The following is a 27,800-nucleotide window of genomic DNA, read 5'->3' as shown; positions in this document are numbered from 1 at the left end:
TCTTGTCATTGTAATAAAACTTTATTTTATGACATTTCTAATAATAGGAAATCATTAGAACAAGGTTGGCTACAAAAACCAAAAATATAAAAGTTGACAAAGTATATACACATGTGACAATAAAAAGGAATATACAGGTCTTGAAGGACAGCATTTATAATTAACTCTAGAAATACAAGTTCATTTAATTTTTTTTTAATCTGTAAACATTTTCTAATAAATTTTTGTCTGTAAACATCTTTTGGTCCATTCAGAGTTCCTCATTACTTTAACATTCATACAAACATCTTCATAAAGTCTAACTAGAGAACATCTAACAAACATGTATAAATTTCATCACCTTAGTAAAGTTTTATTCACTCTACAACCTAGTGATCACTCCACAGATAAGCCACGGGTTAGGCAAGTGGGCAGTCCGGTGCTCCTCAGAATGGAGGGTGTAAGATGGGAACTTGCCTTACCTAGAAGGTTTGAGTTTTCCCTTAAATTATCCTTTAAGAGGATTTTTTTCCGACAATACAAATGGCTTACAATGTGCAAAAACACATACAGGGAGTGAAGCCTCAGCCAATCAGTGGCCATGGTATGAACCTTCCTCAGGAGCCACTGGCTGAACAGCCATTTCCTAAGTGTCCAGAGGGTGATACTAACCTATTATTTATTTATTTTGACTATTAACACTATTCGGGGTATTAACAAAATATCTTTTTCTACGAACCCTATAATAACCAAAGATGATCATTTTCTAAAATTTATATACAAACAACATAAAATTCTGTTACATGGAAAAACAAAACCCAACATACACAACAAGGTGTCATATACATGGACGTGTGCACACAGCTCACAAATGTCCCACCAGGAGTATTCAACCATATTACTGGTTGTATGGTAAATTCTGTACTGTGCATACAAGATTTGATTGTTTGATGTATATTATTATGCTGCAGTTCTTATGTAAAATCTATCCAGTGCAGCTTAAAAGCAGATGCACATTCAAGATGGGGCCCACAAGCTCAGTACATGTGTCGCCTCCTTTACTGGAATGAGCTGGGATCGCAAAACCCGGAACAAGATTGATGGCCAGAACTCAATCATGTGCAACTGACCTAATGTTTTTGGGTGCCAGCGGGAGATATTAATGATCCCACTGAACCTCTTTTACAGAGGTCGATGATTGTCTACACGATTGTTCATGCAAATATTCATTTCTGGTTGGTACCCTGGCAGTTTGTGTTACACCAGGATAAACTCTAAAACAATAAGGACCTTATGGATTATTATAGACAATATATCCCTAACTATGTCAAGTTCAGCACAAAAATGTTTACATTTTCCAAGAAATGTATTATCTGGATGTGGAATATAATAAGCCAGGATAATCCTAGAGCAAACACAATCACTGTAACACAGTGATGGACAATTATTAACATGGACCATTGACCTATCTGACTTTATGGGCTAAAGCTATTATCAATGAATGTCATCCGAGAGCCAAAGTGGATTCGGGTGTAACATTGTACACCCAGGGAAAAAGAGAAGATGCACAAAGCAGGTTTGTCATTTTTAAGTGAAAAATTCTTTAAGCCAATTTTTAATTTAACTAAAAGAGAACATGTATAGAAACATGTATAATATGAACAATTCTTCTATTGTAATGTATTGGAAGTGGTGAACAGGTAAAAAGCTCAGTGTAAGATCAGGTCATTTCTCTAGATAGAACAAGTACAATGATAATTTTAGGTAAACTATTAATGTGCGATATTCCTGTAAAAACCCTAACAAAATATACCAAGTATGTGAATAACAGGACACAGGGGTTCCCAATATCCTTTGTGCTCATCATATTCCAAGAGTGCTTTTATCCGATGTGGGGTCAATAGTACAGTAAGACAATTTTGCAGATTATGCTGTATAAAGGTATAAAAGATAAAACATGTTTCCCGCAAATGTGATCAAATCTGAATATGGTCACCAGCCGCTATACAGATCAGCAGGGACCGCCCCTTTAAGTTCCATGTGGGTTTTACATACTTCACAAATCATGAAAGGTTCCATATGAAACAGATGACATGTCAAATTGTGCTCTGGTCAATGCAAGCTAAAAGGTTGCATAGTTCTAGATACGGCAGACTAGAAATCTTCAGGTCGGTCTTGCTTAAATCCGTTTGTAAGAGCCGAGTAAAGCCTGGCAATTGGAGCAGTAATGATCCACATCTTTACAGGAATCAACGCAGAAAGGAATGAGGCAGCAACCAAATCCGCACCTGTAAAATATCATGGAAAATACATGTGAATTACTACTAAAAACAACCATATAAAATGGCTAGCAGTAATCAGGCACAAACATCACATCTGTCATGGAAAGATAACCCCCCTTATCATGGTTTTTATGCCAGTTTTCTGCCAGCCTGGTGCTTTAACCACAGCCTGTGCGGGGTTATAGTGCACACACTGGCGTGATATCACATGTAGAATGGACCTAGTCATGATAAATGCCCCTCACCAAGTTCTAGATTTTGTTATTTTATGTTAGATTCCCAACTGGTACCAACGTTGTGCAGGAGACTAGATAATTCAGATCAACAGCAACACATACATTTTAAAAGTTTTTTTCCCAGGTTGTTTTTTTTTTTTTTTTTCAGGGAATCAAGAATACGTTCTTACCCCACTCCGGCTCCCAGAGCTTGGCTTGACTTAGCAAGTTTGTGGAAGGGAAGGGGGGTTGGCATGGGAGCCACTGCATCCAATGATTGGCCTCCTGAGATATCACTTCCGTTTTCTAGGGGACTTCACTTTCTTTATTGACCCCTTGTCTGCGGAGGCCACTCATTGAATTAAACAGATCCAGCGACCCCTCAAAAAGCAGGCTCCTCAAACAGGCACAAAAAAAATGGACGTACCAGCCCAACACAGGAACTGGGAGCCAGAGCGGGGTATATGTGATTTTTCTTTTGCAACACCATGGCCCACAAGGTTTTTTCGAGGTTCAAGGGGAAAAACCCCTTTAAGTTATTTTGCAGTCACCTCTTCTTGTGGACTTTGACATGCTGTAGCATTAATCCCCAAACCTTATATATTATTAGAGGGTTGTACATAAAGGAAAACATATTTGGGGAGATCAAAAGTAACTAAGTGTAGTACTTTTCTGGTTGCCCATGTCAACCAATCAGAACTTCGCTTTCATTTTCCCTCAGGCATTTATAAAATTGAAGCGGAGCTCTGATTGGTTGCTATGAGCCGCCAGAACAGTTCCGTTCGCAGGCACTTCTGATTAATCCCTTACCGACATGTGACGTAATACTACAACACATATCGGGTCCGGTGCATGGAGAGGGCTCACGGGCTGAGCCCTCTCCATAGTCGGCAAGTCTTTGCTGCATATTGCAGCAAAGACTTACCGGTAACACCCATGGTCGGTGCTTGCACCGATCGCAGGTGTTTTCCAGCCGATTGCCGATGGCGAAGGTGCTGGGGGCTTAAAAAAGCTTCATCTTGCCGAGGATCGTCGCTCCCTGTGACATCATCGGGGAGTGGCGATCCGTCGCCATGACAGCCTTGGGTCTTCGGAAGACCCGAGGCTGCTTCGTGTTAACCCTTTCATTACAATTGTACAGCACATTGTAATGAATGAGGAGGAAAATCCCAATATAATGCTATACTGTAGTATGGCAGTATATGGTAGGATCGATCAGACAACCTAGGATTAAAGTACCCTAAGGACTCTGAAAAATAGTATAAATTTAAAAAAAAAAAAAAATTCAAATCCCCCATCTTTCCCTAGAACTAATATAAATATAAACAGTAAAAATAATAAACACATTAAGTATGGACGCGTCTGAAAATGCCCGATCAAAATATAATAAGGTTTTTCACTGCGTTTAACCCCGTAAATTTTCGTAAATTTTTGTAAATGTATGAAAACATTATAAAACCTATACAGATTTGTTATCCCCGTAATCTTACCGACCGAAAGAATAAAGTAGACATGTCATTTGGGGTGCACAGTGAAATCTGTAAAATCCAAGCCCACAAGAATATGGCACAAATGCGTTTTTTTACCAATTTCACTGCATTTGGAATTGTTTTCCCAGTACACAGCATGGAATATTAAATACCACCATTTTGAAGTGTAATTTGTTGCGCAGAAAATAAGCCATCACACAGCTCTGTACATAGAAAAATTAAAAAAGTTATAGATTTTGAAGGCGGGGGAGTAAAAAATAAAAACACAAAAATGAAAAAGGGCATCAGTGGGAAGAGGTTAAAGGAGTATTCCCATTACAGAAACATAAATGTTATTGTTTGTATAATAAAAAATTATACAATTTTCCAACATACTTTCTGTATCAATTCCTTCTCTAGATCTCTGCTTGCTGTCACTCTAAAGAAAGTTTCTATGTTTACTTTCAGTGGTCAGAAACAGTACAGCTCATTATTACCTGCAGCTCTGATTTCTGACATAGAGGCTTTCTATAGATTGTCAGCAAGCAGAGATCCAGAAAACTGTGAGGAATCGATACAGAAAGTATATTGAGAAAATGTATAATTTTTCATCATGCTAAAAATAACAGCAATTTGCCAAAATGAGAATACCCCTTAAACGTTGCCGAATTACTGTGATAGCTGTCCATAGGATGAATGTGGTATTGCAGCTCAGTCTCATTCACTATGCTGCAATATCGAACACAACCCATAAGCAGGTGTGGAACGGCTTATCAAGTTTGCCTAATGTACGGTGTTTACGGCGCTGAGGTGTATGAAGAGGGCTTGCTGCATATTGCAAAATGCAGCAAACACTTACCGGCTATGGAGAGGGCTCAGGCCGTTGGCTCTCTTCATTCACCCGCAGCCTTCAGTAAGGCGTTAAAGTGTCAAAACTGTTTGCCTACTCACCCGAGAAGACACAATCCACCACAGGATAACCAGGCCAGAGCTCCAGAAGTATGAGCAAGGTGCGTGGTCGTCAAATTGCTACAACGTGGACAGCATAACTGGACGGGACGATCGTGAAATGTGACCGGCTGCTGGACGTACACAGTCTGAACTGTAACTGGAAGCATTAAAGAAGTAAAGAAGAATATGACAAAATTAGACATTCATTCAATGTCATATCCCTATATTAATCTTGTTGATCCTAACACAAAGGAATTAATACATTTACACGTGTGACACAGCAGACAGATGTTATCCAACTTTTGTTGACCATTTCATCTCTAGGAAAGAGGTCTCCAGAGAGGTCACATTGACTGGCTCCACTCCTAAGTACCACTCAAGGGCCAAGTTGTGGGTCCAAATTCTCATTTGTCATTGAGATAAATTAGTCTCCTCCTTCTCTATAATATGCACCCTGCAAATAGGACTCTATTCACAATCTGCTCAGCCCCCCCTGCTGTATAACATGCTGCCTGCTGATATGACACTATGTATAAGCATCTCAGCTCCTCCTGCTGTATAACATGCTGCATGTAGATAGGACACTATGTATAATCATCTCAGCTCCTCCTGCTGTATAACATGATGCCTGCTGATATGACACTATGTATAATCATCTCAGCTCCTCCTGTTGTATAACATGCTGCCTGCTGATAGGACACTATGTATAATCATCTCAGCTCCTCCTGTTGTATAACATGCTGCATGTAGATAGGACACTATGTATAAGCATCTCAGCTCCTCCTGCTGTATAACATAAAGCCTGCTCATAGGACACTATGTATAATCATCTCAGCTCCTCCTGTTGTATAACATGATGCCTGCTGATATGACACTATAGGACACCCTCTGTAACAATGATTTCACTGCACTTTTATAGGAACAAGTTCCCTCTTGGGCCATTAGTCATTACTATTTCCGTAGGCTTTTAAACGTAGAGAACATATGGAAACACACAAAAGAGGAGGTTTAGTTAAAATAAAAACACTCATACAGAAGAAAACTTATGTGATAATAACTCAATTCAGTATGAGTACCATATATAATGCAGGAACTATAGAAAATAAAGGCAGATCCAGAATTATAATACACTGAAATTAATGTAAATATTTCATAAGAAAACAACAGAGAATCAATACACCCCTGGCTGAACACAAAACAGCTCCTACAGGACAAACATTCACCATGGACCTAGGAAATCATCCAAATACAGTCACACAGCAAACATTGCGGGTTCACATACAGCAACAAGAGCAAGAGAGAGATCCTCAACCAGTGTCTATAATGCTAAAGACTTCCTCTCTGATGTAATGAGAAGACCCAAGGCCCTGAACTACAAAATGTTACAAGAGTTTAACATTAAAGCAATTACTCTTATTTTGAACATTAATAAAAATATTGCCCATAGGCTAAGAAATAACACAAAAAACACAAGAGACCTGTAAATAATAGATCTAGCACATCACCCGTCTATACATAAGAAATATTCTATTCATTTTTCAGAACTTGACCAAACTCTTGGCAAACGCTGAAATAAAATATGGAGATGGTACCTGGAGGCTGCATAGGGACTGGCTGGATGTAGGTACCGGCTGGATATGGAGGATAAGGGCTCATAGGTTTCGCTTCCATCCCTGGATTAAAAGGTGGAGGACCCGGCTGATGACAGATTGTGGCTTCTTCATATGAAGGTGGTGCAGAGGGAACCACATATTCCCCAGGAATTGGATGGTAATTCCCTGCTGGCTGCATCGTGATCTGCAACGAAAGCATCATCATCATTAATAATATTTCATTCATGAGGTAAAATATATCCTGGTATCAGTGGCGTAACTAGGAGAGACAGGGCCCCCTAGCAGGCTACTGCATGGGGCCCCCCTTCGCACTTAAAAAATATACATGTTAGTATACTCACACATGTAAATACACACATGTGCATATACACATACATACAGTGCCATATGCAACATACTCACATACAGTGTATACAGACACCATATACACATCACAGATACTGCATATATACATCACAGTATATGTTATATACATATTATGCTGGACATGTGCAGTACAATATAGATATAATGGTGCACATCCTCCATTCTTTATTGTTGTCAGGTCGGATGACGGGTCCCCCTGATACTGTGGGCCCCATAGCAGCTGCTATGGCTGCTACCGCTGTAGTTAAGCCCCTGACGATATTACTGCATCTAGTCTATAACCATACAGTTGTTACTGACTACTGTATTGCTTGCTTGACCAATGCAAATAATAAGGCCCAGTTCGCCCATGCGTTTGGACTCTTCTCTTCTGCTATTAAAACAACAACAGAAGTCTAAGGGATCCATAAAAAATGTAATTGATTTCAAAGGACTTTTAATGACTTCCAATAGTGTCCATTTGCACCACTTCCATTTGGCTTCTGTTATTTGAGAGGGAAAAAAATAGTGATTGTGTTACATTTTCCACAAACTAAAACGAAAAGAAGCCTAAATATAACGGTGCAAATGGACAAACAAAAGCCATTAAAACTTCTTTTCCAAACAATGGAAAATACAGATCTATTCAATTTCAGTTAATAAAGGAAATCTACCATCAATATCAAGAATGATAAACCAGGGACACTTACTCATAGATCCAGGCACCGGGACTGTGATAATCATCTTATATTTGTTATCCATGGCCTCTTTCAATCTAAAATCTACTTTTAACTGCCATGCTCACCAAGATGTACTTTTATATCCCAGTTCTGCAGCGGGTGTATGGAGAGCGCTCACTGGCTGAGATCTCTCCATACTTGGTGGGTGTCAGCTGTATAATACAGCTGACACCGGCTTGTTACCATCGCGATCGGTGCTGGCACCTATTGCTGCAGTCAACCTGTTAAGTGCCGCCATCTTGGATGGCAAATTACTACCCCCACCTGTGATGTCATCGGAGGGTGGCGATTAGGTTCAATTATATCCAATAACCTGCCGAAGGTATCATAAGTAATATTGCAGTATATTATATGAGTTAAAAGTTAAAGTACCCTAGAGGGTCTGAAATTACGGTATATTATAAATCAGATTATTCTTGGCTGTTAACACTGTAATAGAAAATAGCACCCAAAGGCCAATGGAAATGAAAGGGAGGTTAGAAACTGGTCTGTAGTTAGTAGCATTGGATGGGTCCAGTGAAGGTTTCTTTAGAAAAGGGGTAACAACTGCATGCTTGAAAGAAGAGGGGACAACACCAGAAGAGAGAGAGAGGTAGAAGATGTTAGCGAGGTGAGAAGTGACTGCTGCAGAGAGAGACTGCACAAGATGTGAGGGGATGGGGTCACTGATGTAGGGATGGGGCGAGCAGAGGAAAGGAGCCTGGACACTTCTTCCTCTGTCACTGGCTCAAAGGAAGAGAGTGAACAATTATTTCCTGACGAATGTATTCAATTTTATCCTTAAAGGGAACCTACCACCACGATTCTACCTATAAAGGTAGATCGGGTGGTAGGTGGATGTAAGGGACGTGAGAAGAGCTCTTTTTAGAGCTAATCCTCACGTCCCCGCTAACTTTTGGGAAACTTTATTTACCAAATATGTAAATTTAGTTATGCGGCTACTGGGGCGTGGAGTAGGCGGCACGAGGCTACACAGCGCGGCTACTCCACGCCCCGGTAGCCACATTACTCCTCCTACCCTGTTGTGTGCGGTGCGCAGCTCCTCGTAGCTGCGCGCCCTCGTCTGACAAGCCAGCTACTGCGCATGCGCAGTAGCTCCGGCCTCAGAGCTGGGACTGCTCAGCCGGCGGGACTGCTCAGCCGGCTCAGCCGCAGAACGCCATCATATCGGACGTAGCTGCGCGCCGGACACAACAGGGTAGGAGGAGTAATGTGGCTACTGGGGCGTGGAGTAGCCGCGCTGTGTAGCCTCGTGCCGGCTACTCCACGCTCCAGTAGCCGCATAACTAAATTTACATATTAGGTTAATAAAGTTTCCCAAAAGTTAGCGGGGACGTGAGGATTAGCTCTAAAAAGAGCTCTCCTCACGTCCCTTACATCCACCTACCACCCGATCTACCTTTATAGTTAGATTCGTGGTGGTAGGTTCTCTTTAAAGTAGATGGCCAGATCTTCAGCCCCAAGGTCTGTGACAGGTGGCTGCACCTTTGGTGTTAGTAAGGAGTGAAGCTTATCAAAGTGCCTTTTGGGATTGTTGCTGCAAATGTGTGGCCTGCATTTAGAAAATACATTTAGTTACTTCATAATTCTGGGCATAAAGCTATCCTTGCATCTTCTAGTCATCACAACTTTTCAGAAACAGGGTGGAGAGAAAACATCATTACATTATTGTGGCGGCACATATATAAAAACAAGGAGTTGCCTTCAAACAGGAGGTCCAAGAAGATAAAGATGAGTGTGATCAGGGCTGGATTATAGGGAGGGCTCCACCCAGGGCTCCCACCAGCAACGTCCGATAGTCTCTTGGAGTGATGTACAAAGGGAGTGTACCTGCCCAGCTGTACTCAATTGGATTTTGCATGCAGCATACATTTCATGCAGAATGAAACCCGATTCCCCCCCCCTTTCCTTAATACCTAACACTGGTTGACTGAACTGGTTCCCAGCCAGCTTCTAGCCAATCAATGTTAGGTTTACTTCCTGGAGATCACTTGGCCTGAACTGTGAGAGGAGAGTGAGCACCCCCACCAGATTTTGCACCAAGGGGCCTCCACCTACCTTAATCCGGCCCTGACTGTGATACAACAGAGTACTATCAAATTTGTGGAGCCGCTGTGAGCAGCCTGCCATCTTATCAATGTAACTCAGTGCTGGTAACAGTAGAGATCTTACCAAGTCATTGTAGAGGCTGCTATATTCCACAACAAGAGATTAAAGTGGAACTACCGCCCCATTCCAAATCAAATGCACAGTATTGTTGTATCTAAGTTTTCATGTGTGATACGCCTATTAACCCTATTCAGAAGATGAAAATGGACCAGAAGTGCTCCAAAAGTGAGAAAAATGGTGACAAAAATAGTAAGTACTGTTAATAGTGTTACTTATATATACACCTACAATCTGCGAAATTCTATGCAATCTTCCTAAACAGACCATGTGTGACCCCAACGACCCGTGGAAAAAGGGTTCACAGGATAATTATAAGGGTAGGGGACATATCAGACCAGAAGTTTGAGCGCTCCATGACCCCCGGCCAGACTTCTACAAATGTAGATCGGCAGACAAATATTCCTCCTCTAGTGACAAGACACAGAGACGCTTGTTTCCCATTTGTCCTACTGACACCACACAAGACTGGGGGCTGTGCTCATACAAAGCAGATGTTTATACTGGCAACAAAGGAGAAAACATTTGCTGCATCTGGAATGGAGATCTGCCTACTGCCTCCATTTCATTGCATCTCTTGTACATATATGACGTTAGGTAAAAAGTTCAGCTGTACTTTTATCATGGGACTATCCTTAAAGCCACATCCTGCCAAGAGAACAACCGTCTTACTTAAAAAAATAAAATAAAAAAAAAATCGGATGCATCTGCTTGTGTATCACCAAGCCTGTGGATTAAAAAAATATATATAAATCCAAACCAAGAAATCACATATAAAGCCCTGAAAAAAAGGTTACAGCCAGAATCTTTTCATAGATGTATATATTGATCAGCTATCATCACCAATATCTGCCAGCACCAGATACTTCCAGGTTTAGGCATGTGCTGCGGTGCCTTCAGTCTATGGAGCACAGCGCCCTACAAAGTATAATGGCTGGACTTGGTATTGCAGTTCAGACCCATTTACTGGAGTTGCAATAAGCTGAAACAAGTGAAGTTCAATGGGACAGCACAATATCCTTAAACAGCTAATTGGTTGGGGTAGCGGACCCTTAACATATACAATATATTTCATGACATCATCAAAATTCCTTTGACATGTAAAAGATACGTACGCCTTGCATTGATGCAGTACATAGAGGATGCGTCTGCTACTCACCAAAACTGGTAAATATATACATACATTCTAGAATCATAATAAATAGTGATTCACATATATATAAGCGCAAAAGTTTTACGTGATTTTTTTGTACAATACTTAATAGGAGTTTGGCCTCTTGTGTGGTACCTAAGCTATGGAAGACGTCAACTATATTTCCTGTTGAAAAATGAAAGTCCCCTAATGACTATCATCCAATAGCACTCACCCCGATAATAACAAAAGTGTTTTAGTGTTTTATGTTACAGTATTTGGCTAGTCATGAAGCCTTAGCTTAATCCCCTACAATTTAGGATAATGTTTTTTGAGGTTGTAAGTGAAGTTGCTGCCTTTGTTTTAGCACTAGGATCTGCTCCAAGTGCACTTTTTCAGGGTGACAGGTCCTCTTTAAGCATTCATTTATCCCTGCTGTGACAGGACTTGTCAATACAATAGGAAGTGTTGATTAACAGGTATTGGAAGCGAGTTGTTTTTCACTTTTAGATAAAGGTACATTTTAAAATGAATTTTATATTATATTTGTATGTATAAATGTTTGTACCATGTACAATTGTGTTGTATTATATGGCTGCTGTGACATGCTAAATTTCCCCTATGGGGACAATAAAACCCTATTCTATTCTGTATAAATTGAAGGTCTCATTGATTGTACTGACCCAAAAGAAAAAACAATATAGGGCAGTGATGGCTAACCTATGGCACTGGTGCCAGAGGTGGCACTCGGAGCCCTTTCTGTGGGCACTCAGGCCATCACCAGAGATGACTCCAGGTATCTTCCTGCAGTCCCAGACATCCCAGGACTTGCTGTGCACAGAGCTATTTTAAAGTGACAGCTGTACCTGGGACTATTTTCTGCTTTATTGGTGTCCTCGGTGCTGGTATCAATGAAAGCTGTGACAGAGAAGCGAGTATATATCACAAATTAAATTTCTGTGTTGGCACTTTGCGATAAATAAGCGGGTCTTTGTTGTAGTTTGGGCACTCGGTCTCTAAAAGGTTTGCCATCACTGATATAGGTGATGCATGTCATTGCAAACTGAAGAATATCTCTCTCAGGGTAACATGAAATGTCAAAAGTTTAAAATCTCCTTCTTTGCAATTCCGCAGGATATTCCACCAGGGAAACCCAGCATCCAAGAGAGACTGGACAACTCCTCCTGGCAGCAGCTGTGTCTTTTTTTACCAAAAGCGTGTAGTACACCAAATATACAGTTAATCCAGGAGAGAATCTTACCCCATTAACTTCGAGCTGCAACAATGGATCTAAAACACAAGATGTTTTTTTCCTAATTCTCTTATGGAAGTAAATTGTATTATAGAAGTGAATTATCTCTGCTCTCTTCGTCTACTGTATTAAACAACTCTACATAGTCTCTCTGTGCATTGCTAGGAGATTCACATTGAGGTTCTCTAAGGAATGCTTCCGGTCCACAGATCCGAACATGTTATATTAGGAAAGTCTGAATCAGAGTCACATGGCACTGTGGAAAATTGGAACAGAGCAGATACCAAGCTATTTATAAGTGAACTAAGAAATCTACATTTACCATCTAACATGAGGAAATAAAGAAAAATTGTGGAGTACATCTTCTTCCTAAATAATATAATGAACACTATAATCTTCCTTCTACTCTCAAAGAACCATATATCTCTGTATGAAAAAATCCCAGGCATTCCTAAGTGCATAGTGGAGGAATACATTCTCTATAACAGTGATGGCAAACCTTTTAGAGACCGAGTGCCCAAACTGAGACCCAAAACACACTAGCTTTTCCCAATGTGCCAACACGGCAATTTAAGCAGTAACAAACTTATTACTACCAGAATTTTGGAGCTCCAATCCGACCCTGTACACACCTTTTCTCTCTTCGGGCAGGACCAATCAGCACAGGATGGGTCACTTTAAAATAGCAGGGCACTATTTGGCCTGCTTGAGACTGCAGGAAGATGCCATGTCTGGCAAACTGTGTCTGGGAGACAGCCCGTGTGCCCACAGAGATGCCTCCGAGTGCCATCTCTGGCACCAGTGCCATAGGTTCGCCACCACTGCTCTATAATATAGGAATTGATCATGTTTTTGTATAAATTGACAACTAGGTGTCAAAAAGATGAGGCCTTCAGTCTGGAACTCTCAGCATTCAAGGAATTGTACCAGTTATACAAGTTATTCATTACAAACAGTAAGATGATCAGTAAGTCCACTGGCGCTAGGGGGGAGTGCATACCGTACATTAAAATATGAGGCTCCCTGAGGCACTCAGGCTACGTCAGCCGGAAAATTTGCATAAATTTTATAACTCTCTATTTCTGCGATCTTGGGATATAAAGTTATAATAAAAGAAGTCATGAGGAACTATGTTCCTCAGAAACTTCTTACTAAGGCACATCACTAAACTGATGGTAGATGTCCTTTAAAGGAAACCTACCACTTCGGGTAGGGCTTATAAGCTGGGCATGCCGTGCCTTAATATCTTCCCCGCACCGGGATCCGTGCTCGGCGCACCATGCGCACTACCACTTCCTATTCAGATGCACGCACGGTCGCGCAGATGGTGCGCCGAGCGCGGACCCCGGTGCGGGGAAGCTAGTAAGGATATAAACATTAATAAACTGTTAAAACACTTTCAAACTGTTTAAAAACATAACGGAGATAAGCGCCGGCACCAGCTCACCCTGAGCTGGTGCACGGCATGTCCAGCTTATAAGCCCTATCCCAAGTGGTAGGTTTCCTTTAAGTGAAACTAGACAAACCACTATAGCTTTAGCTATGGAAGTTTCCAATTGATGATCACCGCTGTCTGTAGTTAATGCTATTGTGGTTTGTCTTATACCACTTAAAAGTTTTATTCCTAGAACTTTGCTAAAACCTAGAGCAGTGATGGCAAACCTTTTAGACACCGAGTGCCCAAACTACAACCAAAACCCACATAGTTTTTGCAAAGTGCCAAAGCCACAATTTAAGCAGTAACTTATTACTCCCTGCTCTGTCACAGGTTTAATTGTATAGGCACCTGAGGACACCAATACAGTAGAAAGAAGGAGAAAAAGTTTGGATCATTATTGTAGCTTCCTTCCAGTGTTCTGGGCTGCCTGTGATTGGAAGAGGCCTTGAGTCCTGTCTGGCGAACCCTGCCCTGGGGTGATGGCAAGGGTGCCCATATAGAGGGCTCTGAGTGCCACCTCTGGCACCCGTGCCATAGGTTCGCCACCACTGACCTAGAGTCATGTTCCTAAATTCCGCTCCTACACAAAGTATAATTCAATGAATCAGCTGTGAGTGGAGTGTACATTTAAATAGCTGCCACAGCCCCTTTAAGAGTTAACATTATCAGGCTGTGCAGGGAAATGCCCCCAGCAAGTAAGGGTCCATTCACACGCGGTATGCCCGCCGTACGGGCATACCGCCGTGTGCTAGAGAGGAGGAGGCCCCTCCTCCCTCCATAGAGAATAGCGGCGCACAGCCGCACACACGCCAAAAGATAGAGCATGCTCTATCTTTTTGCGGTGTGTGGCCCGGATCGGTGCCGTGCCGCTATTGCCGTCTATGGGGACGTACATGCGGCCGCATGTACGTCCCTGCAGACGGCCATGTGAATGTGCCCTTACACCCACTTGTCCATTTATTTATACATTTTTCTGAAGAGTAAGAGAGGAATGATACAAAAGACATGTCAGGATTAATAACATGGGCTCTTGTTATGCCTATTACAAGCCTTTCTAGCAATGCACATTTAATGGATGATCGCATCTTTCATGTGGAGATTAAAGCAATTGTCAGGAGCAGACCTCCCAGAATACACGCGGATCATCTGCCAGCAATACAGAAACACGCATGGGAACGAATCATCATACTAAAGATTATTTACACACATACAGTCACAATAATTTCCCTTGTACAGTATACAAAGCCACCATTCAGTTACTAATATTGATCATCAGTAATAGGTAATGAAGAAAAACCCTAAACCACCAGCGATGGATTCACAGACCACATTATATCTTTTATCTGATTCACAATATCAACAAATATTGATACTTTTCATGGAAGCTTGGAAACAAAATATCATTCCTGCTGCCATTGACATATATGTAGTAACCAAGCAGGAGTAGAGTGTTATATAACACAGAAGAAAGGGATGAAACAGAGATAACGCTGGACATCTGCTGGCTCTGAGGTCTCCGTAATGTTGCCTTTTTCCTACACTTACACTTCCTATGCCTTGCGGCAAGGGGTTGAGCACTACTACTATTTGTATGTATTTTTTTATTACATTTTATAAATGTTTTTTTTTTTGCTATCTTTATCTTCTATCTTTAGCTACTATTTGAGCACGGCCACTAGAGCTGGAGAAGCCACTGCAAGACAGGAAGTTTCAAAGGAGTCCTCAAGTGTGACCTATAACCCTTCTCTGTGATGTTGACTCACTGAGCAAGGAAACTATCAGAGCAGTTTTGGCAGCCGATCCCTATTGTTTACAGACCCCTTCCAAGTTACAAAGAAACGAAACTCAGTACATGATCTAGAATGTTTCCCAACACATTTATATTCATCTAATCCTGTAATCATGCAAGAAATATTCATCAGTTTATGGAAAAAGCATGTAACATTGTAAACCCAACTATACAAGGTCTGGGAAAGCAGGGGGGTTACAAATGCTGTGTAAAAGGATGGTACAATTCAGTCTTTCAATAGATTTGACACGCAATTGTGTTGTGCATGTTGTTTTACCATGAAGCAGTGTCAATCCGGACACCCGGTTTCCCAAAATTTATACAACTGTTTTGACCAACTTTTAGGAATCTGGAAGGAACCAGAGCCCATCACAAATGTACAGGTTCTATCTCAACTCTGACACCACCACATGGTAAGTGTTTATAAGGATGGGAGAGACACTAACCGCCAGTATTCATTTTTCTGAAAAACTTTAACCCCTTAACGCTGAAGCCCTTTTTCGTTTTTGCATTTCCATTTTTTACTTCCCACCTTTAAAAATCTATAACTTTATTTTTCCATGTAAAGAGCTGTGTATTGGCTTGTTTTCTGCATAACAAACTGAACCTCATAGTGATGGTATGCAATATTCCATGTCATGTACTGGGAAGAGGGGGAAAAAAAATTACAAATATAGTGAAAATGGTGAAAAAACCATTGAACCATTTTCTTGTGAACTTGGACTTAATGGCTTTCACTGTGCGGCCCAAATTATATGTTTACTTCATTCTTTGGGTCGGTACAATCACGGATACACCAAATTTGTATAGGTTTTATAATGTTTTCATACATTTACAAAAATTAAAACCTCCTAAAAATAAAAAAAAAATATATATATCATTTTGCCATGTTCTGGCACTAATAACTTTTTCATACTTCAGTGTACGGAGCGGTGGGTGGTATCATTTTTTGCGACTTTTGCAGAATATTTAAAGGGGTATTGCAGGAATCAGCATAATTCATATACACATGGGCACTCAAAATATAAGCTAATGTGTAATTAGTTGTTATTTAAAATTTTGATCCCGTTAGCAGAAAAATGCTGATGACATACCCTGTAATAAAGAATTAAAATGCTACTGGCCCTTTAATCAGTCCGTAGATTTCCTCCGCGTGGTCCGGGGCAGGACAGAAGATGGCCGCTGGTCACATGTCCACATCACATGTCCTGCACCTGTGATCACCACTATGTTAGGCTGTAGTCGGCTGAAGTGCATCCAGTATGGCCAGTCTTGTGGTGATGACAGTTACACATCATTACTATGGTAACGGAGCAAGAAAGTCTGTTATATCATCACTGGGGGCAGAGCATAAGTGGTAGGAGGAGTTATTGAGAACTAAAGGATCATGGAACTTGTAGTTTCTAGTAGCGGCCATCTTAGTAATAACTCCACCTACTTTAGAGAGGCCATAAATTTTGTAAATCATAAAATCTAATTATTTAAGCTCCGTTTTGTGCCTAATGACATTGAGTATTGTTGTATTCATTTATTTATATCATCATGGGTTTTTATGTCAGACGTTCATATTCCCGGAATACCCCTTTAAATGCCCCTGGCAGCTTTGCCAGAGGCATTTACAGGGTTAACATCCACAATCGGTGGCGTTACCGGTGGGTGTTTGCTGCAATATGGAGGGGGCTCAGCACGTGAGGAGTAGGAGTACGTCACCTGTACGTAAGGGGTTAGCCAAAATGACAGAAATAGTCCAAAACTTTCTAATACAAAGCAACTGTGATAACAAAGAGTGAGAACACTAGAAGCCCTTCGTGGTAGGGGGCAGTACTACCGATTGTTGGCACCTCCGTCCAGCCAATGACAGCCTCCCTGAACAGAGAGAGAGGTGCTGTAAAGTGATGTTGGAACTGGAAGCTGACGCAAGTAATTGATTTGGCCACCTCTGCCCTAAGAGGTTGTGCAGAATTGCTAGCAATCCCTTTAAAGGAAATCGACCATTAAATTCAAGCATGGATAAACCAGGGACTCTTACTCATAGATCCAGGCAGTGTGACTGTGATAATCTTCCTATATTCGTTATCCATGGTCTGCTTCCTTCCAAAATTCAACTTTTAAAATTATGCAAATAAACCTAAAGGCTTCCCTAGCTCCTCTGTGATCTGGCTTTGCAGACTGTTATACTAGCTCACCCTCTCCCCTGCTAATTTATGAATTATGTAATGAGCCTTTCCTGCTGTATTCTTAGCTGAATAAGCAGAGGGAGCGTGAGACAATGTAACTGGCAATGTAGTCTGCAAAGCCTGATCGCAGAGGAGATAGGGCAGCCCCTCAGGCTCATTAGCATAATTATAAAAGTTGATTTTGGAAGGAAGGAGGCCATGAATAACAAATATAAGAAAATTACCGCAGTCACAGAGCCTGAATATACAGGTGGTCCCCTACTTAAGGACACCCGACTTACAGACGACTCATAGTTAAAGACAGACCCCTCTGCCCACTGTGACCTCTGGCAAAGCTTTGCAATGATCAGCTGTAGGTGTCTGTAATGAAGCTTGTCACTGGGCAAATAAAAAAATTTGTCTGGGGTTACAATGATAAAAAATACAGTTTCGAGTTACATTCAAATTCAACTTAAGAACAAACCTATCTTGTACGTAACCCGGGGACTGTCTGTATGCATAAGAGCCCCTGGTTTATCATTTTGGAATTTGATAGAAGATTTCCTTTAATGCATGCAGAAGCAACTTGGGAAGCGTCACACTGTATATAATGAAAACTCGAAGAAAAGGAGTCCCACATTGTGACACTGAAGAACATTTTTATACAATTAAAAACAAACGAAAAGTAAAACTGCTATTAAAGTGAATAAGAAAAAAAGGTACATAAAAGTTATACATAGATACCAGTTAAAGTAGGCAAAGCCCAGGAACAGGACATACAAGTTTACAGAACTGCAGACCCCCTATGTAGAGCTTTTTCACTTCCAGTGTAGACATCAGGACATGATAAGGACTCATTTGCACTAGCACAATATGGGTTCACTTACTTATGTTAGCCTAAATACTAACACTATCACAGGGACCTGTTAGCAAGGATCCTGCTAGGTCATGCTTCAGTACTTATGACTAACCCTCTAGTGACTAGAACCGGGAAGGATTTGTCCAGGCCTGCCTACATACATGGCTCCAGGCAAGCACTGTTATCAGACTGACAGTGTGTACATGACACCGCTTTATGTTTATAGGTAAAATAACGGTATTTTAAGTCGATACATCTTGTCTGTATAAGATGTTAGAGGGCGACTATAGCTGTTGGAAGGACTGTGCTGTGACTACCTTTGTGTTTGCTGTCGAAAACCTTTATCGGAAGGAGGAATTGTGTACTAGCATGTACATTAACAGGGAAACTGAGGTTTTATTCTGCCCAAAAGGAGTCATGACTGCAAACAAGTGTACACATTATTCATGGCGCATCCGAAAAGAGCCGCTAGTGGACAGGCATGAATGACCCTTCTGCAGAATATAACTTCTCAAAAAGTAAGTCCAAAAGAAAAACCCATCCCTAAAGGCAATCTACTCACTACCCCTCCAATATCCAGAAAATATGCACCAACTGATAAACTAAACAAATGTGCCAAGGTCCATAAGCTTTATACACTGTCTACTAGATGGAAGTCTCAAGAAGAAATTGCCTCCATCCAAAACATCAGCAAAAACAAATGACACCTGGACCGGCAATGGATTACACACAGATCACACCTACGGACATACTATCCACTGTCAATTTCATGTGCAATTTTGTTAGATCTCACAAGTAGAGATGAGTGGACCCAATGGCAGAGTTCGGGTTCAGCCACCTGATCCAGACATACAGCTGGATTGCCGGCCTAACAGGCAATCCGGAAGATAGCCACCCATAGCAACTAACCAAGGAATATGGGTGCTCCCACTGGCCAATAACAGCCATGGCTAGGGGTATCAATTTGGCTGTTCAGTCACCAATGCGGCAATATGTCCAGGTCAGACAGCCAAACCCCAACCTGACCATCGCGTCCACTCATCTCTACTCACAATATCCCAAAGGTAAAAATCAGTTTTTAGGAATTTGCATACAGATAGTTGTACAACAGGTTACACTTGAAAAGTCCTTCCTATAGTTCCATATGACTGTTATTACTCGGTAATGTATTTTTTTTTTTATTTGTATACGTCCCCTATGATTTGCAATATGAATACAGAATATGATGGCGCTATATAAAGGTTATTATGATTATCCCTGAACTGTGTCTATGGGGGAAATTTATCATGCGGCAGCATTTGATAGTGGCCACCCCACATTCAGCTCCGCTCCCAGTGTCCTGCCAGATACACAATATTCCGTTAGGTGGACCTGGCGTAGTTTTTCGTTTTAAAAAGTTTGCAGCCATGGGGCAAGACCCACTTCGCCCATCAATCGTGTGTTAATTGTATTATGTAACTATGGCTCATTTAGCCCCAAATATGCAGTGATAGTGAAGACACAGCCTGTAGGAGGCCACTGATGGCTGGGCCTCAGGAAGCTGCTATTAGGCTCTGTAAATAAATAACTGTCACCTAAAAATAAAACCCCAACTCCAGCTCCAGTAAAAGGTGATCAAGAAGAGGTTAAAAGCTGATGAGAATTCTGAAGCATCAGAATAAAATGGTCTGGCAACAAATGAACAACCCAAGTGACGCCAACAATCTTGTCATTGTTTATTCTGTGGAATCTCAGTAAAAGGTCTCGAATTTGTCTCGGTGCTCTACAGTATAATAGTGAATCCAATCTGTCTCTGCGCTCTCTTGCACTATGTCTCAATTCTGTCTCAGCCCTCTACAGTATGAGATGGACTGAAGATGTGGGGGAACCGGGCAAATTTCAGTATGAATCCGTCTTCTGGGTCTTGTGATAACACACAACACAAAGCCTGCTACATCTACTCTATTTGTAAAGCACATTGCAACCAAACATTTGGCAATCTTTTGAGGTTTAGATGTCGCAAACTAACTATATACAGGAAATCTCATAGTTCTGCAGAAAAAAAGGGGGGCGTCCGGCTGTGCTAGTATCTACCCCATAATCTCACAAGGACAGTCACTTCACTCGATAACCCTAGTCTTTGGGGCACATTCATCATTATGGTGGTGCACCAGGCCCCAGAAAGATTTATCATGAGCCTCCCGTGCTGCACCGGCAAAGCATTTTGTACACCAGTTCTAACCTGTCGTAAAATTGCACCATAGTCTGCGCTTCCATATCTAGGTTCCTGGCAAACTGCCAGGAATTTCAATTATTTTCACCCATTTGCTACCTCTGCGCCAAGTGAGTTTATAGGGTGTGTGGAGAGGTCTGTGCAGGTGAAGGTTATAGCACAATTCTATGGCAGACAGGGTCTGGCACAGATTTGTCCGGCGAACGCTTGTCCGATGCCGCCTGATATATTCGCCACAGCAGGAGGGGCGGGATTTAATCATACACTGGCGCCATCTTATAATACATCCCTCCTAATGTATCTGTAGGGCTCCAACTGTGTTTCCCCATACAAAAGACTTAAAGGAAACCTACCACTTGAAGTGGCAGGTTTCAGAAGAAAATACCGAGCACCAGCTCAGGGTGAGCTGGTGCCGGAGCTTAGTTTTGTTAGTGTTTTAAACCGCTGTATCGCGGTTTAAAACACTTTTTAAACTTCCTATGTAGCCGCGCGCATGGTAAGCGCCAAGCGCGTACCTCCCTGCGCCGAAGCAGCTTCGGCTATAAAGTTTAAAAAGTGTTTTAAACCGCAATACAGCAGTTTAAAACACTAACAAAAATAAGCTCCGGCACCAGCTCACCCTGAGCTGGTGCTCGGTATTTCCATCTGAAACTGCCACTTCAAGTGGTAGGTTTCCTTTAATATGAGGTGGCCATATCAAGTCTAACACCCAGAATCCCAATCATCCATCTGCAGGGCACGTCACTTCTGTCACACAGGGCGTCACATACATTTGTGAATTGGTTTGGCTTTAGCCAAGTTCCCTATTACCAGGCCTGAACTGCAATACCAAGCACAACCACTGCAAAATGTACAGTGAGAAATCTACGTCTCATGGACAATGCCTTTATATCAGGGATTATATGACACCAATCTCATGCGAGATCTGTTGCACGGCACTGAATTGCGGTTCCTATTATCTTGGCAGTAAGAAAACCTCTGCATGCAGCAGCCATTTGGGATGGTAACACACATGGTGGATCACAGCTGATCACATGGACTGCATACAACTGTAACAAACTCTCTGCTGTGTGAAGAATTCACTCTACACAACAGGGACTGTGTTCCCACATTGTGGTTTTCTGATGCAGTTTTTGATGTCCAAACCAAGTAAGGAGTGAATAAAAAGAGTAGTAGTAGCACATCTCATTGATACGTTTTCACGCGTTATGAGCAACACCTGCATTTTGCTTCAAAGACAACAGCAATAAACCTGAACGTGTGAACACAACCTTAGGTGTGATGACAACAGGCACATAGTTTATTCCTACTGCTCTGTTGTCTTGTATGACCGACACAACCAATACCAGAATAACCAAAAAAAAAAAAAATAAACTAAAAAACTAATTTAACTGGATATATAATCCAACGTCTCAGTAGAATGTGTGATGGAGCACAGATGTGAACAGAGCCCAAACCCTACAGGAACAAGGAAGTATGGCCAGATGTCAGAAAACCTTAAACACAATTCGCACAGGATCAGTATTGTACCCCACACCTAAAACAAGAAATTGGAATTTAAGTGTAAAAGTTATGAAGTGTCAGAAATCACTATTATCACCCAAAAAACTTTTAGAAATTCTAGGCCAGGATCTCTCCAGAGTCCCCTATGCCAGTGATACCATGTGTAATTTTTACATCTACAGCTATGAAGTGTCAGACATCATTACTATACACAAAGTATCTGAGAGCAGATTTCATGTTTTTAGCATTAGTATCTGAGTACTAACACCCCAATACCAAAGACTGGACCAGGGTCTATTCAGAACCCCCAGACTTTACCTCTACAGCAATACAAGTTATAAAGTGCTGTACATAACTACTATACACAAAGTACTTTACTACCAATGATTGTACCAGGGTCTATACAGTATTGCTTATGTGAGTGCTCCCATGTAAAATACTTACCTCTCCAGCTGTAGAACGGTGACCTGAGCCAAATCTTCACAATATTCCCATAAGTGTAGCCAGAAAATATCGCCCTATAATCACGTGCAGCTGATTGGACACACATCTCTCCCCCCAGTCCCCTCCAGCAGGAGGAGGGAAGTCACGTAAATCTCCGCTAACTTTTGATGGTCTAAAAACTCTAAAAACAGGATCGGACAAACTTACGTGTAGGAGCGGGACACACGGAGGAGACCACGTCCGCGTTCTGGCTCTCGGGGTGTCCGGGATAGCGGAGGGTGTGCTCAGCTCTCACGAAGGAAGGAGCGGGAGCGAGCAGCGCGCCCCCGCCCATGGTCCACACCTAGAGGCGCGCCCACGTCACTGCTGGAGGGAAGGAGGAGGGAGGAATGTGACAGGAGAGGGCACCTCAGTACACACGGGACCCATAGCACCCCAGCCTCATGCCAGTGTGTGCTATGGTGCTAGATTCCCCAAGGTCACGGCTATTTCAGTGCATTCGGCCGGTAACAGTCCACTGTAACTAGCACTCATCTTTCCAGGGCTCCTGAATGACCAGACTACCTGGTGTGCAGGCTACCTACAGCACCAAATGCAGGGCTGAGCATAAGGATCTCAGTGAGGGGGATACAATTTGAAATTTTGGTGTAGGAAGCAAACTAAAAAAGGAAAATCTTAATAAAACACTGTACACACTATAGCTGAGGATGAGGCCATACGCTAAACTGCTACGCTGCAGATTTCCCATACATAATACACAAAATGGAGGAGATTTATCAGAAGTGTCTGAGCTAAAACTGTTCCAGTCAGAGCTCAGCTTTCATTTTATGGACAGCTGCGAGGAAATGTAAACTGAGCTCTAACTGGTCCTGGGCAACTAGAACAGTTCTGCTCTAAAACACTTCTGATAAATCTTACCCCGTGTGTGGGTGTCCTAAATGTCAATTTACCTTTTTTACTATGGGAGTAGAAATTATGCAAATCTACAGTTTACTTTGTACTACTCCGGCAACACTATGGGGCACATTTACTTACCTGGTCCTGTCGCGATCCCCAAGGTGCTTTGTCCGACGAGGATGAAGTCCAGCTCGATTGACTAAGATTGTGTGCCGGATATCCTGCATGTGTCACTTCCCCGCTGAGGTACCCCGAAGTTCACCTTCTTCTTCCCGGTGTATGTGAGTGCATGTCTTGCAACACAATTTGAATTTTAAGTCGCGCGCTCAGTTCGAATCAGTCAGGTTGTCCGACGGCCGACCCGTGATTTGTGTCACATGAAAGTCAGCATGATTGCGCCAAAATCCGATTGCGTATGCCAAAAACCCATTAAATGCGGCGGGAATCAGAAATAGTCGGGAAACCCGACGGAAATGCGGTGTGCGGACCCTTAGTAAATGTGCTCCCATATTTCTGGTGCACTTTCACCTTGGAGCGTGTCTCGGACACTTGTTCTACATGTGTAAGCAGTTTGCACATGAAGAGCTCAGGGGCTTTAGTAAATCTGGGCCAATGTGTATGGTGCCCGTATTAATATTTCAGGGTCACAACGATCCAAAGGGGAGGGAATAACTTCCCATCAAACCCCTGTTCTCGTGATCTGTGATCCTTCTTGGACCCTCACCAATCTGCCAGCTATCCCATGGATAAATGATAACTTATCGAGAACACAATATCCCCTTTAGTCTTATACAGTGACCAGAGACAGGGAAAGTAGATTGTAACCACTGGGGACAGGGAAATATGTGGAAACTATTGAAGCGGATACAAATAAACTTCCTGGTAAATACCGCCATGTGGTGAGCAGACAATGCCGCACCGTGCCCAGATAAATAATGTGACAGAGGACTTGTATATCCAGTGTCCTTGCTCTTCTGTCCTCTTCATAGTGTTTGCTCAGATGCACTTACATCTTTCAGCCCATAGTTTGCACAGGCTGCGTACTGACAGGTCGCAGAGCACATATGGTTTAGCGTAGACATGGTCTGCACAGCAAATGGTAGGGGAAGAGTCATGCTGGGATGCCCCCTCTGGGCTTGTTCAGTGTCCCGTAGGCCATGTCTATCTTCACGAGTCAACTGCTGAGTGCTGAGGGTAGTCGAGCCCTGATGCCAATGATGCAACTGCTGTGGTGGTCACTTGCTGTCCGCATGTAAACAAGGACCAGGAGAACTGACAGATCATTTGTGTAATCCAACTTCTAAAAAGGTTGTCTCTAATAAAAGGATTCCCAAGCTGCATAGTGATTTTCTGATTTTACTTGATTCAAAACACAGCGGACACCAGTTATTTATGGTGTTTAGGGTATATCATGGCTTTTAAAGAGGGGCACTCCAAAGAAGGACCCTTTCCAGCTATAGTCTTGCGGTGGCATGGCGGCTGAGGAGTCTGATACCATGTGCTGTTTGGCAGGATATACCATATGACAGGGTTACCACCCTTTAATTACTGACACAGATTAGAGCTTAATTATAGTGTAGTTTGACCTGTAGTGAACCAGAATAATAGGATCTATTGAATTTCTTAAATGGTCACCAACTTTTTTTTTCTACAGGAACTAGGTTATAGTTAGATCCATGTCCACAAGAGGCAGCTGGAGACATGTTGTGATACTATATTACCCAAAGAGCTTTATTCACACTAGTGCTATTACGTACTAAATGATCAGAAATTTAAAATCTGGACCATAAACCCCCAATATAATATATTAAGTTCCTTATATGAGGAGGGACACATAATGAGTGTCCTAAGACCCTTGGACCCACATGTAACTGTGCCCCAATATGTTACATGCCTACTGCTTCTTAAAGGGGTTATCCGGGTATTAAAAATGACTGAGGGCTCGGCTGGGGAGGGCTATTTAAAAATAATAAACATGTACTTATCAATAGATATCATTTTATGAGGGCTTGAATTTCCAGGAAAAGTTGTCAAGTCTAATAGCATTATTTTGTGGTACATACATCTCATTGAATAACTTTTGGTAACTTGTTAGGTAACTATTTATGTGTATTATACATTATTAGTTTATATAATAAAATGATATGAAATATAGAGAAAACATCTGACACCAAATGCTAGGTCTGCCCAGCACACGCTGCTCTTCCTTCCTGTGTGTCTGGCTGTGTTGTAAACTTAAAAGAGAGCAGCAAGAGAGGAAACCCCCCACTGGTGGGAGCCAAGCAGCGGGGGAGGGGTGTATGTATTGTTACTGTATATGATGTCACCAGTCGTGTGTGTTTCATGAACAATGCAGACTTGTCAAGGATCTTGTCAAATAGTGGATTACAACACAAGAGCAGCATGTTCAGAGCTTCAGCTGTGCATATATTAGTTATTCTAATGGTATTACAAAAGTATTCAGCACTGAAACAGATAAGAAACCTAATACATATTCAGAAGGGAAATGGATATCCCAAAGGATATTTTAATTCTTGTTCCCAGCTGCAATTACAAAGTTCCCCACTTTTGGAGACCTCCTAGAGAGGTGCTCAGTCTCCCTAGGGAGCTTCTAACATGGAGAAGGCACTATTCCTAACAACTTCCCACCCTATGCATCGGCAGGGTTGTTACACATGTGTATCTTATACCTATTTAAAACTATTTTTACTATTTAAAATGTTAGTTTTTACTTTACATCCCCCTTATTTCACTTGTCACTGGTGAAGAAGGGCATATCAAATAAAAGGGGTTTTCCCTATTCAGGTATCGATGACATATACACATACAATCTCAAGGACCAATTACTATTGACGTCCACCACACTTACTGCATGAGTTGAGTGGTAGTTGGAACTCTCCATTTTCTCTCCATTTAATCAATGGGAGCGCACAAAATAGCTGAGCAAGAGCGCTTGGCTATTTTTGTGTTACATTTTATTTTAATGGTTAGAGCTTGGTCAGTTTCAATCACCATTCCCAATTTTATTGATTGGGTAAAGGAGACAGAGGTCAATAGACCGCCTCTTATGTCCATGCCAGCATCGTCTTCTGTCCACAGAATGTGGTTTAGAAGGTGTTGATTTTCCTTTATGTTTTGTGTGTGTAAACTGTGGCTTAGGTTGCTGCTGCATTGGGACTGATTGAACCATACCCAGTTCCTCTGAAGTTCTCCCACCAGGATGAAAGAGTCAATGCAAATGAGCCTGAGGGGCTCCATGCTCCATTCACACCTAAGAAGCCTGGAGCCCCTCGGGCTCATTTGCATACAGTCCTTCATTCTGGTGGTTTATGCCCTTTAAGTGATGTTTGGCCAGTCCAGTCAGCTGCTTAGGGCGGCATCCAGGAGCTCCTTTATATATCTGCCAGTTCCATTACACCTTGCTGGTTTAACCAGTCTCCTGATACCGTTCCCTATTTCTGCTTGCTATTGCTGTGCTATACTGTATATCTGACATCTACTTGGTAATTTAACCTTTCTCTTGTTATAAAATTCTGTGCTTCACCAACATCTTGGGATTGACCAGGTTCTCTCGATTTCACTTGTCTGTCTGTTTTCCGTTGTTTGTCCCTCTGTGTTTGGTCATCTTTCCTGAAGGGATTGTTGACCAGAAGTCCCTAACCAATAGGGTTTGTGAAGACTTATTAGGTGGGTGACAGGGGTTGTCGGTGAGTCAAGGACCAAAACCCCCTTCTCCAACTTTGACACCACCATTCTCAAGATCTGTGTAGGCCCCTGATGGCAGCTTCTAAGGGCAAAAAGGGAGAGTTTATCAGGTGAGTACTATATGGGTGACATTCTTCAGGGAATGTATTTACCCTAGAAAACTTTCTTATTTTTGGACAATCCTTTTAAGGTTAGTCTACAAAAGCCTTAGAAGAAACAGTTGAAAAAAAGTCTGGTTTGGGGCATTACACCATGTAATTTTAATTGCAAAAACTTCAGTTGCTGAAAAAAGAATTGTGTGAAAATAGAACATATGGTAATTCATCACAAGAAAAGAAGAAATGATCCCACTGGAAATTTTTGTTGTTGAGCCACACCTAGGAATAAGTCCTCCAAAAATTCCTTTACAGTTAAGTACAAAGAAGAAAGATGACTGGAGCTAAAACTCCTTTAGAACAATTTCAAGAAAAGATAAGATGGAGCCTTCTGACCACCTTCTGGCCCAAGAACTGGGTATGTTCTGACAAAAACCACTTCCCTTTTGTATAATGGATAACCAAACTCCTTTGTGTAGTATGGTTTCTCTTGACCAAGGGTGTAGGAATTAGAACAGACAATGGTGCAGACTGTACAATCCAAATAAAATTAAAAAC

The 27,800-nt window shown here is 41.8% G+C and overlaps 1 protein-coding gene across 2 annotated transcripts; it reads right to left on the bottom strand.

Annotated features, from left to right (window-relative positions):
* Positions 1-22,908, bottom strand: LITAF (lipopolysaccharide induced TNF factor). 2 transcript variants are annotated; one of them, XM_072120703.1, is made up of 4 exons: positions 22,753-22,908; positions 6,489-6,693; positions 4,897-5,053; positions 1-2,267 (listed from the first exon to the last, which is right to left on the bottom strand). In XM_072120703.1, exons 2-4 carry the CDS (start codon positions 6,685-6,687, stop codon positions 2,159-2,161), a joined length of 465 nt encoding a protein of 154 aa, XP_071976804.1. In that variant the 5' UTR covers positions 6,688-6,693; positions 22,753-22,908; the 3' UTR covers positions 1-2,158. The 2 variants fall into 2 exon arrangements, with proteins under 2 accessions (XP_071976804.1, XP_071976805.1); XM_072120704.1 differs by lacking the exon at positions 22,753-22,908 and adding an exon at positions 22,546-22,680.
* Positions 22,909-27,800: the final 4,892 nt, after the last annotated feature.

The sequence above is a fragment of the Engystomops pustulosus genome, chromosome 8 (genome assembly GCF_040894005.1).
Source record: "Engystomops pustulosus chromosome 8, aEngPut4.maternal, whole genome shotgun sequence".
In the NCBI taxonomy this organism is placed as follows: domain Eukaryota; kingdom Metazoa; phylum Chordata; class Amphibia; order Anura; family Leptodactylidae; genus Engystomops; species Engystomops pustulosus.
This window is presented reverse-complemented; position numbering and strand designations above follow the sequence as displayed.